Consider the following 18,021-nt stretch of genomic DNA (forward strand, 5'->3'; position numbering starts at 1 on the left):
GTGTTTTTGAGTGGCAGCACCTTGCCTTACGCCCCCTGCACAGTGTCCACTTCGCTAACTGAGTCCTGACCTCCGCGCTTCCCTGGGCCACTTCTGGAATCGGGCTCCAACCGAGGCAGCAAAGGCGCAGGGGGCTTGCTGGGAAGCCAGGCACCGTGTTTATGAGATGGCAGTGTCCAGGAGGGCTGAAGTGTTGCATCTCTATTGGGCCTTGCTGTGAGAAAGCCAGGCTTTCACCGCCTATGGCTATAGGTAGAACACGGGGGCGTCTTGAGAGTGGAGCTTTAGATACCAAGTCTCTCTTCTGCCCCCATGAAAATCATACCCTATCCACCCATACCACACCCCACCCATTCCAATTAAATGCACATAGAGTGATAGGGTTTGTTTTAAATGGATAAAATGATCTGTGCTACTCGTTATCAAAATCCGAGTAGAAATGAGGATCCCCGCTGCCTGGGACCACCAGAAAATGCGACGTGCGGAGGCCGACAACTTCAGAACGGTGGGAGCTGACGGGTGGGTGGGCCTACATTCGGTGCATAAGACGCACTCAAGATTTTCACCGTCTTTTTTTGGGGGGGGGAAGGTGTGTCTTATACTCTGAAAAATATGGTACTTAAAATTAGATGGCAAATGTAATAAAAAAATTTCTTCATACATATAAAAAATTCTATTTGGGTGGGACTCTTGGTTCTTCAATGGGGTGATTGATACAACTTACATGAAAGAACTGCTAAGAAAGAAGTTCTATTTTTGTGAATACAGGTAGAAATGATAGCATAAGCACTGAAAAACAAACTGGAACACTTAAAAAAAGCATACTAACTTGACACATTCTACAGTCTTCTAAGAATAGTCTATTGATTTTTCATTTTGTTAAATGTTTAAGAATTAATTCCTAAAAATAATTCTTGAAACTTTTTACAGGTCCTTTTACAGATGTAGTCACCACGAATCTTAAACTACGAAATCCATCAGACAGAAAAATATGCTTTAAAGTAAAGACTACAGCACCTCGTCGATACTGTGTGCGGCCAAATAGTGGAATTATTGACCCAGGAACTTCAGTAACTGTATCTGGTAAAAATATTAAATACAATTTTGTTCCTTTTTGGGGCTTTTTTATTTATAAAGGTATTGAATATTTAGTAGTGCATAATAAAAAACCAATAAATGATATATTTATTATTTGAGTCATTAAAAATTTCAGATGAAACTAACCACATTATTATTTGTTGACATTTATACTACTTATATTCTGCTTAATAATTTAATTAAGAAAATAATCTTGAATTTTTGTTGGGAGAGTTAGTTGGGATATTAGATATAGAGATCTTTTCGACATTTCTATGGACCAGTAGCACTAGCTTTTACTCCAGAATAAGTGTGGATTAGTAAGAGGCCACAATTACAAAAAAATTCAAGCCAGTTTATTTATTCACCTGTACCTTATCAAAGCTCTAAAAGCACTAACTTAGTTTGATATAATGAATTCCAAATAGGAGCAGAGAAGGAAGTTTTAAAGAAAGATGCAGATAACCACCTTATGCTTCCTCAATGAACCCTACACCCCCAGCCACCAGTTAAGATTTCTTTTTGGAAATAACATTTAATTCACCTTCAGGAAGAAGAAAACCTACTAGGATAATAATAATAATTATTATTTACATGATATAATGAGTTTCCCACCCCAGATAATCTATTGTGAATTGGAAGCACCCTGTTAGATTCACCAAGAAAAATAGAAGTCACTGGGTTGAGTGTTGAGAAGGACTGCTTGTCTGGTGCATTTAATCTAAACAAATATCTCCCTTTTCCTTCCCTTGATAACTCTCTTCCCTTATCTATATCCAGTTTTTCTCCCACTTCTTGTTTCTCCTTTTTAGTGCAGTTGCCCCTTCCTATCTTCTTCCTATCTATCTTTCCTCTGGAGAAAAAAAAAATGAAAATCTGTGCAGAAAATACTTAGTTGTATGAGAGATAATAGTTAATATAGGCAGATAGGGGTTAATTGATTTCATAAAAGGAGCATCTTTACAGGCAATTATAATTTTACAGGAATTAATAAATTTCTATAAAATAGTTATTAAAAGTATGTTTATGTATGTGTGAGAGAGAAATTTGGAAGTCAGTTTATCTACAGTGTTTGTGGCAAATATATATGCAGATGCACATATGCCTACTCATAAACAAGTTGTCATTTACATACAGTTATTTGGAATTGGAGTGTTCATGCTTTACTGTTGATGGTTGATCCTAAAAGGCGAAAGCTATCCACCAGTTTGAGCTGGAATTGGCACCCTTAGGATGACAAGAAGCAGCAGCAGCAGCAGCTGTGCTTTGCCAAAACTTGGGTCTGAATTTATTTTATGTTCCTTTGGGGAGAAATCAGTTTAAATTAATAATTTTCATACTTTAGGCAAATACATCATTATAATGTTGCTAGTGCTTTATCAGCCTGTTCTCTACAGATCCACAAGGTGGTGCTACTAGCATTTTCTTAATCCTTGTTTTAGGAGAAGAATTATGTGGCTCCTGTACTGTGATTTCATGCTTTTCTACTATTGGCTGCCTTAATATTTTAGTTGTCGTTAAAAATAGTTTTGCCTTTAGAGAATAATGAAGATATTTTATAATATAAACATCAGTTAAAATGTGTCACCTTTTGTTTTTGTAGTACATTACATGTTTCCTTCTATCGGCAATATTTTTAGTTAAAATATTTTTTTTCAGTATTCTAATATAAATAATAAAAAAACAGAAACATCAATTATATTTTGCTAAATGATGGCAGATGTCCTTGAACTTGTCATTGACATATCTTTGTCTATTCTTCTGAAATGTTTAAGGTAACTAGGTTAAAGTAAGCATGATAAATTATGAGTGAATATACAAAGCAGTTTCCCCTCTACCCTATCTAGCATTTTTGTAGCTACCAAAGGCTTACAGGGAAAGTCTCTGTCAATCTGGTAAGGTCAGTTCTAGGCAGAGAAAATCTAACTCTATTAATCTCTACTTAGATAGGCAAAGTACATACAACTTAATCAAAATAAATATATCATGTTCAATGTATTTTAACTCTTCTACCTAAAGGGTAGTTGTAACAGGATAATGCTGTAGGTTCAAATGAATTTTGCTGACTGGAGCTGTCCCATATTTAGTAGGAAGGTGGAGAGATGGAATTTTTTTGTAGGTACATATATAGCAAAATTGTATCTTCAGCTTAGAGTGTATGGTAAATGAATAAGGGAGTAATTGTCCTAGTGAAGGAACATACTGAGACTTATTCTTACAGTTTTGCATTTGTCGATTGTGGTGAGAGAGAAGGTATAAAATACTACCTGGGTTGAGTTTTCAGTGATGTGTTTGTTTTCTTGGCTGTTTATGGTATTTTCAGGAGTCTTCTCCAACACAAATTTTCAAAGGCAACACTACTGTTCCTACCCTTCTTAAAAGTCCAACTTTTATTTCCATTCAGTTATGGCTTGCATGATTCTGATTTTTGTAGGCATAGACACATCAAAACATTTGAATATCTTTTCCAAAACCTTCGTGGTTGCTGTACTAAGTGCTAATGTGAGGCTTATTTGTTACTTGTTTTTGTTGCTCGTTCCTTTGCTGTTGATGGTTAACCCTAAAAGGCAAAAGCTATCCACACCTCAGTATCTTTACTCTCAATTCTAAGAGTGCTTGTTGTGCATGTCATTAATTTGGTCGTCTTTCTATTTAATTAAGTTCCATTTTTTTACTGTGTTCTTTTAATACTGGGGCTTGCAGATTCTTTGCATTTTCGGAATGGGTAGCATAAGTTATGGGTGTTTCTTCTTCAATTTTAAAACAATGTTGTTGTTCTTCCTTTCCAGTTTCCTCAATATATATGTAGCATATACCCTGCCTTAAATAATGTTATACAAGGACATCATGTAGCAGTGCCTAATGCTTTAACTGTTCTTCCCTTCTCATGAGTAGAAATTAAAACTTTAGCATTAAAACTCGTTTACTAGCCACTGGATTTTTTAAAGAAGAAAACACTAGTAATAGGGCATAAATAGCTAGTGCCTTGCTAGGTGAATTCATCTAATAATTATATCCATTCTGATTATTTTTGCTTTGGAAGGCTCAATTGGTCCTTATTTAATTGTAAGTTAATTGTAAAAGTTATAATGTGAATTGTTCAGATTTGGCTCAGTGTGATATATGAACTAATCTCAAGTAATAAACTTTGGTTTACAATATATACTTTCAGATAAGCCAAAATAAATCCTTTGGATTGTTTTTAATTGTTGTACGTGAATTGGGTGTAATATTTTCTGCAGGGCAAAATGTATCCTGTTTAGGCAAATGTTTATATGAGCTCTGTTTTTATCTGTTGAAGCTATCCAGCCTTTTGGGAGGAAGGGTATTTTGTTTTATCTTTACTTTACTTTCTAATGGTTAATGAGAAGAACAAGTACACATTGTTGTATAAAGTAAATAAATTGGCTGAGAATGTTTCTGATTTGTGCTTTTTACCCTGGCTGTAAACCGCCCTGAGTCCTTCGGGAGAAGGACGGTGTATAAATTAATTAATTAATTAATTAATTAAATAAATAAATAAATAAATAAATAAATAAATAAATAAATAAATAAAGTAGTCTCAGACTCTTCATAAAATGTGTACTAAAAAGCTGTATTCAATGCAATATGTGTTGAGTTCTATTTATGTAATAAGATTAGTTTCTCTATCACTTGTACTTGCAAAATGACTAATACATTCTATCCTCAACAGAAAAAATACAGCATTATTGGACTCTAATTTGAGAGCTACTGATCATCTTTAATATACTTCAGAACATTGAATACAGTGTATAACAAAAATTTTCTTATTTCTTAATGGAACTCTAGTTTATTTGTCTTCTCTGAATTTATATTCATTTGAGACTTATAAATTATTAAATTAAAGATGACAAATATTTGAAATAATACCTTATTTTTCAAATTATAAAGTGTAGCTAATTACAAGAAAATAAGGATCAGCTGATACATAATAAAAGAATTTGGTTATTGAAAAAACTTCAAAGTATACACTGTATTTTCTGAATTTACAAGAAAATTAAAAGTTAACAAGAAAAAGTTTGCAAACTTTTGTATAATACAAACTTTGTCTATTATGCAGTTATGTTACAGCCTTTTGATTATGATCCAAATGAGAAGAGTAAACATAAGTTTATGGTACAGACGATCTTTGCCCCTCCAAACATTACAGATATGGAAGCAGTGGTACGTAAATATCTACAATTTCAGTTTTTAGTAAAAGGACAGATACGAATTCCTTTTCAGTTTTTTTGAAATCAGCCCCCTTGGACTTCCTTTTGCCTCATATATCTCAAAGCTTTTCCAACTTCTCTGAATCTGTTTTTAAAAAACAGCATCAGTATCTGAGAAAGATTTCAAATCACTTAATTTAGAGACAAAGTATTGGAATTGGGATGGTTTTTGCTTGGGGAGAAAAGGCATTATTTCTCAGAGTAGCTTTAGTGTTTTCAGTATTTTGTCTGTTTGAGGAGCTTCAGCAATTTTGAACCTACTGACATATCTGGATATTTGAGACAGTATTGTGAGGAACACTACAAAATGGCTGATTAATTTTACTCTATGTAAAAATAAGAATTGCAACAATTTAGACTTGTATTTTCTTCCTCATTTTACAGGTTGTAATCTACAGTATTACAACTTTGCAGGCTCCCTCCTGCTGAGAATGTGCCTGTCAAATTTCTTTCCTAATAAAATAATTCATAAGTATATATTGTCCATTGTCTTAGAAATAACTTTGTGTGGGTAGTTAAAGTTATGTGATAGCACATATAATCAAATATGTATTTCTTGCATATGGCACTTTTCCTCTTCTCAGTATAGCATGAATATAGACATCTTTATTGGTTTTATTTAGTGTAGGTTCATTTTACATCTGAATTAGGAGATTGTTACATCCCTGACTAGATTTCAAACCATGGTTTCAGAAATAAGCTTACCCATTTTCTGGTATTTGTAGCTTTTTGGTTCCAATATAAAGGTAAACTGACTATTCAAAACTACAAAAAATATTGATGCTTGATGAAGAATGATTTATATATCACAAGGGTTTAAGTCTAGATTTCCTACTTAAAGACCAATTATCTGCTAAGCCATGCTAGTTCTTGAAAATCAGTATACAAAGCAGAGTTTATACATTATGAAAATTTATTTGACAACAACTAGTAACATAATTAATGTTTTTCATTGTTGTCATAGTGGAAGGATGCAAAATCTGATGAATTAATGGACTCCAAATTGAGATGTGTATTTGAAATGCCTAATGAAAATGATAAGCTGGTAAGTAAAAGATATATTGAAAAGTTCATGTTCTGCTTAGATCTTTTGCATATTGTTAAATATAGAGATTATAATTAGTGCTTTAATAAAACTTCTAAAGCTTTCCAGTCTTCTTTCTAATGTAAAAACACCGTGCTTTTGTAAACTTTTAATTACGCTACTTTTATGTTAAAATATGTTGTAAATTTAGTCAAAGTAAAAATTGGCTTGGAATCAATAAAGCCATTTAGTCTGTGTAATAAGTGCAAGTTTATAATTTGTAAAAATGGGTACATCTCAAAAGAAAATAAGAAACATGGATCTGCAGAAAGAAGAAATAACTACTGGAAGTGGATAAAAGAAATTTGTTTCCATTCAGTCTTCTTGAAAGAATGAAAGTTCCTGAGTGGTGAAAGGCAGTTTGTGAATTATCAGCAATTCTGAACTACCTTTATAACTATCTGTAATTCTGAACTATTGTATAGTGTGATCAGAGCTTCATCTAAGTCCTGTAATAGATAAAAAGATTCTGGTGAAACTAATAACATCCAATATTATATCCTGCTTATTAGCACATTGATCTGGCATTTAGTGTATTTAATGGGAAAAATATATGATGTCCCATTTCAATTGAGTAAATTAGGTCCAGGAGATAACACTGAGATGTGACCCTCCCCTGTTTAAAAAAAACATACATGTGTTATTTGCCACACTGGTTATCTTCATAGAATAGGTTTGTGGAAGTGAACCATGTATCAATCAAAAGAAAACTTGATTTCAGAAAAAGGATTTACTGATACTTATGAGGCTGGAAAGGGTACAGAATCATTGTCAAAATGCCCATCAGGTCACAGGCAGATAATTACATTTTATTGGTTTTACTTTGATTTCTTGTAAGCTGCCCAGAGTTGGGTGGCATACAAGTTTAAATATTATTATTATTAGTATCCATAGTAGTAAGTATTAATAAATAGGGGAGGGAAACTGTGTGGATGCTCCATCACTGGAGGTTTTCAAGAAGAGTTTGGACAAGCTTTTGTTCAGAATGGTATAGGGTACCCTGCTTGAGCAGGAGGTTGGGCTAGAAAATGTCCAAAGTCCCTTCCAACCCTATTATTCTATGTTATAGCATACTACTATTCTACTACTAATAATAATGCTTGTTATTGTTAACAATTTTTGGAGTGGTAGGATTATACTCAAGGTACTTGGGGACTATATTCCACAGTAGTGGTCTCAGACTGTATACTTCTGTTTTAAAGTATCCAGGAAATGTTAAGCACTTCGTTTACCCTAAATGGAAGTTTACATTTTAAATTATTTTAACATTGTTTTATTAGTTTGTTCTATTTATAAGAAATTCCTTTATTATTAAGCTTTATTCTATAAAGAAAGCCACAAAATAGGCATGCTTCTTAATGTGGCATACTTGTGAGGTGGTTCTCTCAGTCAAATTATTGCTTTATAGAAAGTGGGTGAGAAGACATAGATAAGGAGATTTAAACTTAAAATAAGGAGGAATTTCCTTATCTTGAAAAATATTAGACAGTAGAAGAGCCAGTCTCCTGGAGTGCTCTATCACTGGAGGTTTTGAAGCAAAGATTGGATGCCCATTGGTCTGGGAAGGTCTAGGACCGTGATGGCAAACCTATGGCATGCGTGCCACCTGTCCCTTCCAGTCCCACCGGGCTGTTTCTGACATCTGGAGGACCTCTTGGGGGCGGCGTTTTCACCCTTTCCAGACTCCTAGAGAGGCCCTGGAGGCTGGGGACAGCAAAAAAAGGGTGTTCCGGTCCCACAAGAAGTTGGCAAATGGGCTGTTTTAGGTCTCCAGAGGACTTCCGGGGCAGTGGGGAAGGACATTTTCGCCCACCCCCCAGACTCCTAGAAAGGTTCTGGAGCCAGGTGAGAGAGAAAAACGAGCCTACCAGGCCATCACGTGCCAAGAGCAGGGTGGGATGGTCACGCACGCATGCACAGGGGTGGGGCGCATAGAATTATGGGTGTGGCTGCACATGTGCGCGACCCCCCTCCACCCCTCCTGGCATGCGATGGCAAAAAGGTTAACCATCACTGGTCTAGATAGCTGAGGGATGTATTAAATCCTTTAGCCGTTGGTTTAGTCATTCCTTTAAGCCTTGCAGTGAGAGATCTCCTGAGTGCTGAGGGTATGTCTTACCTGCCATCTCAGGTTTTATCTTCATCAATATCTGTATACATAACTCCAGCCAACAGAAACTTTCTTCAGGAGCCTGCAAATAATAGGCAGAAGTTTGACATGATGGAACCAGGCAGTGAGGTCAGTCACAAGATGGATCACATTTGTTGAGGGAACTGAAAGCTTCAAGATTTTTCTAGTTCTAAAGTGGTTCATTGCAGCTAGCTAAGAAAAATATCAAAAGAGGCTCAAAGTCAAGGATGTTCATTCAGTTCTGTCAAAATGAGGCATGAGGAGGCCAAAAAACGCCCAGCAGGTGGGCGGGCTTCAGCAATATTCAGTGTATAAGACGCACAGACATTTTTACCCCGTTTTGGGAGACAAAAAAGTGTGTCTTATAGTCCGAAAAATACGGTATTTATGAGTGTGCTGAATGTTCATTCAGTCTGATAAACACATCTGACTATGTGATGCCATATTCAGAGGAAAAGCAGTTCAAGCAAAAAAGAGGCTTTTTAAAACTAAAAATCAGCCCAAATTAGGGTGCTTATGTTTATAATATTAGAAATTAATCTTTGTGCAAGATCATTGGAGCTGCAAACAGCCAGAATGGAGTTTGCTGTCTTTGGTATTTAAGTTCGTAGCAGTTTACTTTAAGTTATTTGTACGTTTGGAAACAACTGTTTTTTGCTCCAAAATTATTTTTAAAATGACCTGGATTGAATTTCTACGTAGTTCTGTCTATAGTATGTATTATGACTAAATCATATTATTTTTTAGGGCTTAATCCTGCAAAAATGCATTTAGAGTTTTTCGTTTTAGTCTATAAAACTCAAGTGTCTAAAGACAACTTTTATTTTGTTTGTTCCAATGCTTTATAAGCTATTGCTTAACTGCTTGTACATAACATTCATGTTTTTCTAAGTAGCAGAATAGGGTTCCGGACCTTAATCCTTTAGCCGTTGGTTTAGTCATTCCTTTACGCCTTGCAGTAATAGATCTCCTGAGTGCTGAGGGTATGTCTTACCTGCTATCTCAGGTTTTATCTTCATCAAGATCTGTATACGTAATTCCAGCCAACAGAAACTTTCTTCAGGAGCCTGCAAATAATAGACAGAAGATTGACATGATGGAACCAGGCAGTGAGGTCAATAACAAGACGGATCAGGTTTGTTGAGGGAGCTGAAAGCTTCAAGATTTTTCTAGTTCTAAAGTAGTTCATTGCAGCTAACTAAGGGGAAAAAAAGCAGCTAACTCTGCTTGGAAGAGGCAAAATTAATAATTAAGAATTAAGTTAGAACCAATGGGGATTTTTTCTACAAGCCGTCTTCAGCAACTGGAATCAGCCCAAATGGTGTTGGACTAGTTGGGATGATATTTATCTGGTAAATAAACAGTGATAGGAACAAGGTTTCTACAAGTTCATACAACCCTTTTGCTCTCTTGTTTTCTGGTGAAATTAAATAAACCCAGGGCTCTTCAGTTTACTCAAAGTAGGAAGTAGTTCACAGTTGCTTTGGAGATGGCAGGATTTAAAATTATCATGGTTTATTCCAAATCCATTAAATCAGAGGTTCCCTCTTAGTTCATGGTGTCCTTTGTGTCTTGGTAATTTTTTCACTGTGCTCCTAGGCTAGCAGTTCGTGCAATGTCTGACAGATGTCAAGTATCACAGGCTTTTCTTTGGAAATTTAAAATACTTTGCAGTGACCCTATGAGTTCAGTGTGACTCCCATTTGGGAACTATGACATTAAGCATTATTTATTTCTTGCTGAAACAGGAAGTTGTAGTTAATAGAAGAGTTTTCTATTTGTTCTGTCACTTAGCATGAAAGGGCAGAATACAACAAAAGATTATTAAGTAAGGTATGATCATTTTAATCTGGTGGTCAGCTTGATTCATGTGCAAAAATCAAGGTATGGCATGGTGTTAAGGAAAACAGATACTTTTATTCATTTCTAAACTATGTATTTTACTTAGCATAGTTTTGGTGGATTTAAAAAATAGGCATGTCAAGAATATTTATTAAAGTAAAAGAAATTGCATGGTGTGTGTGTGTGTGTGTGTGTATGAGAGAGAGAGAGAGAGAGAGAGAGATGACCTGGGGCATGGCACAGAGATAACACAAACAGCTGGCAGTTCAAACTGCCCCTTTATTGCTCCAAATGAGCAATGACATAGTGTAAGGCGCCCTGAGTCTTCGGAGAAGGGCGGGATATAAATGCAAAAAAAAAAATAAAAAATTCCCCAAACGCTCTCACGGTTTTTCCAAGTCCCAGAGCAAAGTGATAACAAACCCCCACACAAACCTCAAGCAGCCTCTGGCTCCACTTAGTCCAGCCTAGCGCTGTGTATACAAGGGCTGCACAACAATAAATCCAGCAGGACAAATCAAGGAGTTCAGGAAGCAAAAGATCCAGGTAGTTAGTTCAGAACGCGAGAAAGAATGCAAGGACTCTTGGAAAGTTCAAACATTGGCACTCAACACTTCTGGAACTCAGTGTTTGTTCCTGACAAGTGACCCTCCCCAGAGCATCTTCTTAAGTCTCATTCCCCAGATGTGCCTTGTGAAGATGGGCAGGGCACTCTTCTCCTGAGTAGCCTGCTCAGTTTGTGCTGTTCACGCCTTCTTTCCACTCTCCAAGCTCTTGGATCAGGAGGGGGTGGTCCTTGCTCCTCGCCTGAGCTCTGTCTCTCATGTTCATCCTGCCCCTGTTCCTCCCTGTCTACAAGCTGTCCTAATCCTGAAAGACCCTGGCCTTCCCCATTTTCTTCTGAAGACAACAACCCCCCCCCTTTCAATCTCTGTCGGCTCAAGTTCCCAGCTCGTCTTTCCCCACAGATTCAGGCTCCAATGGGAGTATGACATATATCACAAAGATGAAAATTTTAGCTTAATTTTGTGATCAGATTTTCTCCTCCCCACTGCAGTATCTCTGTGTTTGCTCATAAAGCTTAGGGATTACCACAATAGTGGTGGAATAGTGGGGAAAAGAAATCTCCATCCATGTTCTTTCAGTAGAAACTGGCAATCGCTGGCAGAAAAATGCAAACATTGTTTATACTGCATCTACTGTGACAAAAATCTTCTTTTTTAACATAATAACAGATGAAAGGGACCTTGGAGGTCTTCTAGTCCAACCCCCTGCCCAGGCAGGAAACCCTACACCATTTGAGACAAATGGTTATCCAACATTTTCTTAAAAATTTCCAATGTTGGAGCATTCACAGCTTCTGCAGGCAAGTTGTTCCACTTATTGATTGTTCTAACTGTCAGGAAATTTCTCCTTAGTTCTAAGTTGCTTCTCTCCTTGATTAGTTTCCACCCATTGCTTCTTGTCCTGCCTTCAGGTGCTTTGGAGAATAGCTTGACTCCCTCTTCTTTGTGGCAGCCCCTGAGATATTGGAACACTGCTATCATGTCTCCCCTAGTCCTTCTTTTCATTAAACTAGACATACCCAGTTCCTGCAACCGTTCTTCATGTTTTAGCCTTTAGTCCCCTAATCATCTTTGTTGCTCTTCTCTGCACTCTTTCTAGAGTCTCAATATCTTTTTTACATCGTGGCGACTAAAACTGAATGCAGTATTCCAAGTGTGGCCTTACCAAGGCATTATAAAGTGCTATTAACACTTCACGTGATCTTGATTCTATCCCTCTGTTTATGCAGCCCAGAACTGTGTTGGCTTTTTTGGCAGCTGCTGCACACTGCTGGCTCATATCTAAATGGTTGTCCACTTGGACTCCAAGATCCGTCTCACAGTTACTACTATTGAGCAAGGTACCACATATACGGTACCTGTGCATTTTGGGTTTTTTGCCTAAATGTAGAACCTTACTTTTTTCACTGTTGAATTTCATTTTGTTAGATAGCGCCCAATGTTCAAGTCTGTCAAGATCCTTCTGTAACTTGAGCCTATCTTCTGGAGTGTTGGCTATTCCTGCCAGCTTGGTGTCATTTGCAAATTTGATGAGTTCCCCATCTATCCCCTCGTCCAAGTCATTGATGAAGATGTTGAAGAGTACTGGGCCTAAAACAGAGCCTTGGGGTACTCCACTGCATACTTCCCTCCATGTGGATGTAGTTCCATTGAGGACTACACGTTGAGTGCGGTTGGTCAGCCAGTTATGAATCCATCTGGTGGTGATGCTGTCTAACCCACATTTTTCTATTTTATCTAGTAGTAAGTTATGGTCTACTTTATCAAATGCTTTACTGAAGTCCAAGTAAATTAAAATACTTTTTTGATTCGTGTTGCAGACTGGCCTCTTAGTATATGTATATAGCACTTTCTGTGTACATTTAAACCATGCCATAGATGCTTTGATTTAAATGATACACAATTTATAAATATCCCTCTTTTCCAGTTTTCAAAGCTACATTTGTCCAAATGTCAGTGTTGGCTGTGACTAGCTTTAAATTTTAGTTGGTGGAAGTATAGTTAGAAAATAATAGAAAGAGTGTCGGAGCCTTGAAACATTCACGATTGTCTAATCTCTTCAGGAAGAGTGTCTCAACTGTGAAGTTTCTATATCTATTTTATCCTTGGGGATAAATATTAATTCTTTAGAGATTTATCTTGGAATGAAATGCAGGATGAATATATAATTCTGTTATGCTATCTTATTTTTATTAGTCACTTAAAAATACATCTTTCGAAACTAAGTTCTGCTTTCAAACCCCTTTCATATTTATCTTCTTGGAAATTACCTGCATTTTAAAAAAAGTAATAAATGACATTAACAATGAAATACTTATTTTGAAACTTTTTTTTTTTAATATTTCCAGAATGAAATAGAAACAAGTAAGTCTGCTCCAATACTGAATGCAACAAAGCAAGATGGTCTGGTGCCAAAATCACATAGTGTTTCGCTTAATGACACTGAAACAAGGAAGCTAGTGGAAGAATGCAAAAGACTTCAGGCAGATGTTGTGAAACTATCAGAGGAAAATAGACATCTGAGAGTAAGTTTGCAGATACATAATAATCTCATCAGTAAAATTGGATTTTACAGATTTGTTCATGAAATGCAGTTTTAAAAATGGTTTACACCAAGCTGTTTATAATAGTTTTTCTATGCTAGAAGGATAGAATACTAATCCAGTAAATAATGACGGTAAAATACCTGTTTCAAGAATTAAGGCAATTAAATTTACTAAAATGATAAATTAATCACAGACAGTACACCTAATAGTTAAAGATTTTAGGTTGTGCTTCCATTAATCAAAACAAATAAAAATGTGTTTTTAATGTGAATCAGGTTATTTTAGTAGTTTAGTAGTCTCTGACTTACAAGTGGATTTAGGCTTAAATTTTTCTTCTTGAACTTTCTGTAAAGCTGGGATGGTGTTAAAAGCCTAGAAGTTTCCTTTGTGCCACCATTTGTAATCCTAAAGCTGAAATAAATAGTAATGTTTCCAGCAAATCATTGTTCTCAATTATTTTAAATATTTAATTATACTATTATAGTAATAATATAGATGGGGAAATTTCTTAGTACCTATTTTTAATTTAAGATTAATATTTTATGCCCCCTTTGTGTTAAGTATCACTCTTTAAAGTCAGCATGCATGAATAAATAGTCTATGATAGCATTGAAATACTTCTGCGAAATGCGTCCTGGTTATATTCGGGCCTGATGTGGACTTGTGATTTTTCCCTCTGTTGATTAATTTCCTCCGTGTATTTTCAGGATGAAGGCTTGAGGCTGAGAAAGGTGGCACACTCAGATAAACCTGGACCATCAGGCTTGGCCCTCCGAGATAATGGCTCCAACCCTCTTCCTTCACTCCTTGTTGTAATTGCAGCCATTTTCATTGGATTCTTTTTAGGGAAATTCATCTTGTAGAAAGGGAGAGAGAAGAGAGAGAGAGAAGCATGCAGAATGCTGCTTCCTTTTTTTTTCTTGGCCAGAAAAAAAAAATTACCTACCACTTCATTGGTAGTATGGCCAAAGTGACCATTTTTGTGTACAGCATCATACAGGCTTTGCCTCTAATGATCTTGCACGGTTAGACAACACGATAAAAAGACAAACTGTTCGGCTGCTGGACAAAATTGTATATTAATTCATTAATAGCAGGTGTCAGTTGCACATTCAGTCCTTTATGAAAACTCATAAATAAAGAATTGTTCTTTCTTTTTGTGGTTTTAATAAGAGTTAAAATTGTTCAAAGTCTTGTAAATGTTATTTTAATAATCCTTTTCAAATTTTATCTGTTATTCTTGCCTCTTGGAAAGAATGATTATTAGAATGCTAATTCGCTTGTTCAGGAAAATGATGAGGCATTCTGTGGGGAAATGTTCCTCTTAGTGTATACATTTTTCCCTTCACCTTACTTTGCTGATATCATGGCAGAATTTCTTACCCTTGTGAGGTGGTTGTGGAAGAAAAAAATAATCATCCTGACAGCCCTGTCCCATGGTATTTAACAAACAAAATAATAAAACTGTTAACAGACTTTCTGATGGGTAGCTTGTTTCTGTGAATTGTTCTTTTAGAAAGATTTTACAACATATGCTATACACAGCCTGCTTCTTGTCACAGATTTATATTGTTCACTAGTTGTGGGTTAGACTGGTGCCAGTGAAGCTTCAGAAGAAATGTAGCAGTTTCCATATTGTGCAGCAGCAGCTGTAAAATTACCTGGCTTTTTAGGAAAAGGTCAGAATTTGATTTGTTTGGGACATGGGATACATACTTTAAATTTACTTTTTAAAAATAGTTTTTTGGGTTTTTCAGATACTTCTGCTATATCACTGATATTCTTTTAAATTTATGGAATCAATTGTATCTTGATTTTTCATCCAGACTTATTTAGGCAAAGTATCCATAGAAGAACATTCCCTATAATGTTTCCAAATAACCCAAAGTTAATACTGATGGAGAAAACATTGATCATTTAGTTTTGTGAAAAAATTAAGCCTTCTTCAGTAAATGTCTTGGCACAGCTGCCTGTTAGCTATGCATATCTTAATTCTATGAAATTCATTTTATTTGGTCTGAATATTTTTTCTCCACAATCTTGTGGTTTGTTTAATTTCTGGTATTCACTTCATTAAATAGATGATTTTGAAAGCACAATACAGCTATTCTACATAATCCATCATAAGGAAGCATTTGAAATTGATATTTTGGAAGGCTTATACTTATAAGCAGAATTTTGTATGTCCTTGGATATAATGAAGCAGTGCTATGTAGATTTTATATAGCTGAGAACTGTTCTAGGAAAAATATAAATCATCTTGGTTGCCTTTGATTTTTAATGCTTTTTTTAAATAGAACTACTTATGTCATGTACCATCACAATTCGCTGTGATAAACTTTTATAAACATCTTGCAATTTACAAAGAAGATGATGAACAAACTACTTGCCTGATGTTTCACTTAAAAGCATGCAAATACAGTTACTCTTTGTGTTTTCTGGTATCTGCATTCTGACTTTGGTGACTTGAAGAAGTGTGCTCATATCCGGTTCTCTCTCAATTGGTTCTAAAAGCAGTAGTATTGTTCATACTGTATTATATAACTGGTACATCAGGAGAAAGCATTTATTCCTTGAAGGAAGTTGATCATTGAATGAGATTACAAGGAAGATTTATGTACAGGCTATAACTTCTCAATATGTTTGATAATTCTGTGAAAGAAGAAAGCTTCAAAGATATGTTCGCTGTTCAACAAAAGCTACAACGGTTTGCACTGGCTAAATACTTTAGCATTTATTAGCCTGAACTTAGAATTTATTCCAGATAGCCAGAATTGTGGTGAAACATAGTATGAGGAAGTACTCTAACCTTGGCAGATCTCTTGCCAAAAATAAAATAAAATAAAATAAAGACAACAATAACAAAAGCATTCCACAGCTTATAATATGATGATCATAAGTGTAAAATTAGGGTCCTAGCTGGGCCACTTAGCAGGGCCAGGCTTTCAAAGACAAATATTATGGAATGATTCAATAATTACTGTAAGTAGAGTGAGAAAATCCTGTTTGTGGATGCGCTTCTAGTTTTTAATAATCTTTTCATAACTGTATATAAAATGTAATGCTAAACTATTTCGCTCTCAGGAGTGATTCTGGATGATACCAACTGTATTTAGTGAATTTATGTAATACGGATTAAATTGTCTGTTCCTGAAATGGTTAGAACTTTGCCTGTTTGCTTGTGTACACCAATGTGAGGAACATACTTGTTCCTGTTAGTAAGTGCTTCCATCAGAAAGTGCAGTGTGTTCACTGTAGTAGATCTTATGTATAGTGAATTATTGGCTCCTGCAGCTTGCATGATGCAAGCTTTATATTTAAGGTTGGCAACTTTGCTTATGGCAAGAAATTATAGCAAAAAGCAAAATTATTTAAAAGTCCTGAAATATGTTTTCGTCTGCTTCTTGCAAAGTAAGAAAGAAGGTCTGCCCAAAATCTGTTTAATTGATTTGAAAGAAAATAATTATGCTTAAGTAACATTAAAATGATTTTTCCAGTGAATTTCTCATTGCCAAAAGTCTTTTGTGCATTCAGGTAGTATTAAAGATATTGGGAAAATAACACTACAAGTTATGAACTGAGTGAACATTAACAAAAATTGCAAAGGATTTATGGTACCCATTGGTTTCTGTAATACAAGATGTTTTTGTTGTGTTGAATGCAAAGTTTATAAAATAAATTAAAACTTGGTATTCATAACATGGGAAACTGGCAACTTCACACACACAAATTGTTTTGGATTATAATTCCTGAACATCTAAAAGACCTATACTAAGACTAGAGATTATAGGAGAAACATAATGCAGAAAATATGGAGAGTGCCCCATTAGTTCTTGGTAACAATCATAAAACTTTAATATAGCCTGTTATGCAATTAAGCGTATAAAATAGGCCATTGGATTTGAATATAATGTTCAGTAAATACTGGCTTGTTGGGATAAGTTGAAATTTGTGTTCAAATAAGTATATTTTGTGAATCAATGCAATTGTGTAAGAATAGACATATTCTTATCTAACAAAAAAGACACATGAATAATTTGAGAGGCTGTTTGAATTTGTTCTTGACTCTCAGCAACTGTATTCTTTTATCTAATTTGTGAATTTATGAATTAAAGGAAACCTTTTCCCTGATGATTATCTAATACTATCTTATTACACGTATTTTTCCTGTATTGTTCGGCCTAATACACTAGGTGGCAATCTATATGCTCTTGTAATAAAGTAACAACATTTGTAAGACCCAGTTATTGCTAACAGATTATTTTCTAGTAGCATGATCAGTTTTCAGGCAAGAAATTATTGGAATAGTAATCCTTTTCACTTGCTTCCATTTGCATCTTTCTCTCTAAAACATGCCAGTACTAATTATATGGGGATCATAGAATAATTTCAGACAGCCTACATATATTTCAAAAACAAACTAATTCTTTCCAGGATTAATGATTCAGCATACATATAGAAGTATTTTGTACTAGAAAACTTTTGTTTTGGCATACAGTCTGATTCCAGAAATCTGAAGAAGCTAGGTGACTATATTTTCACT

General features: G+C 35.3%; 1 protein-coding gene across 2 annotated transcripts in view; it reads left to right on the forward strand.

Annotated features, from left to right (window-relative positions):
* The window catches only part of VAPA (VAMP associated protein A), a 38,780-nt gene extending 21,171 nt beyond the window's left edge, over positions 1–17,609 (forward strand). Inside the window, exons 2-7 of one of the 2 annotated variants that reach the window (XM_058174273.1) lie at positions 931–1,083; positions 5,159–5,262; positions 6,274–6,354; positions 9,531–9,659; positions 13,281–13,457; positions 14,186–17,609. In XM_058174273.1, the coding sequence (XP_058030256.1) occupies positions 931–1,083; positions 5,159–5,262; positions 6,274–6,354; positions 9,531–9,659; positions 13,281–13,457; positions 14,186–14,341 (800 nt within the window). In that variant the 3' untranslated portion in view covers positions 14,342–17,609. The remainder of the gene's footprint in view (positions 1–930; positions 1,084–5,158; positions 5,263–6,273; positions 6,355–9,530; positions 9,660–13,280; positions 13,458–14,185) is intronic. The other variant, XM_058174274.1, reaches the window with a different exon arrangement.
* Positions 17,610–18,021: the final 412 nt, after the last annotated feature.

This window comes from Ahaetulla prasina, chromosome 3, assembly GCF_028640845.1.
Source record: "Ahaetulla prasina isolate Xishuangbanna chromosome 3, ASM2864084v1, whole genome shotgun sequence".
NCBI classification, from domain to species: domain Eukaryota; kingdom Metazoa; phylum Chordata; class Lepidosauria; order Squamata; family Colubridae; genus Ahaetulla; species Ahaetulla prasina.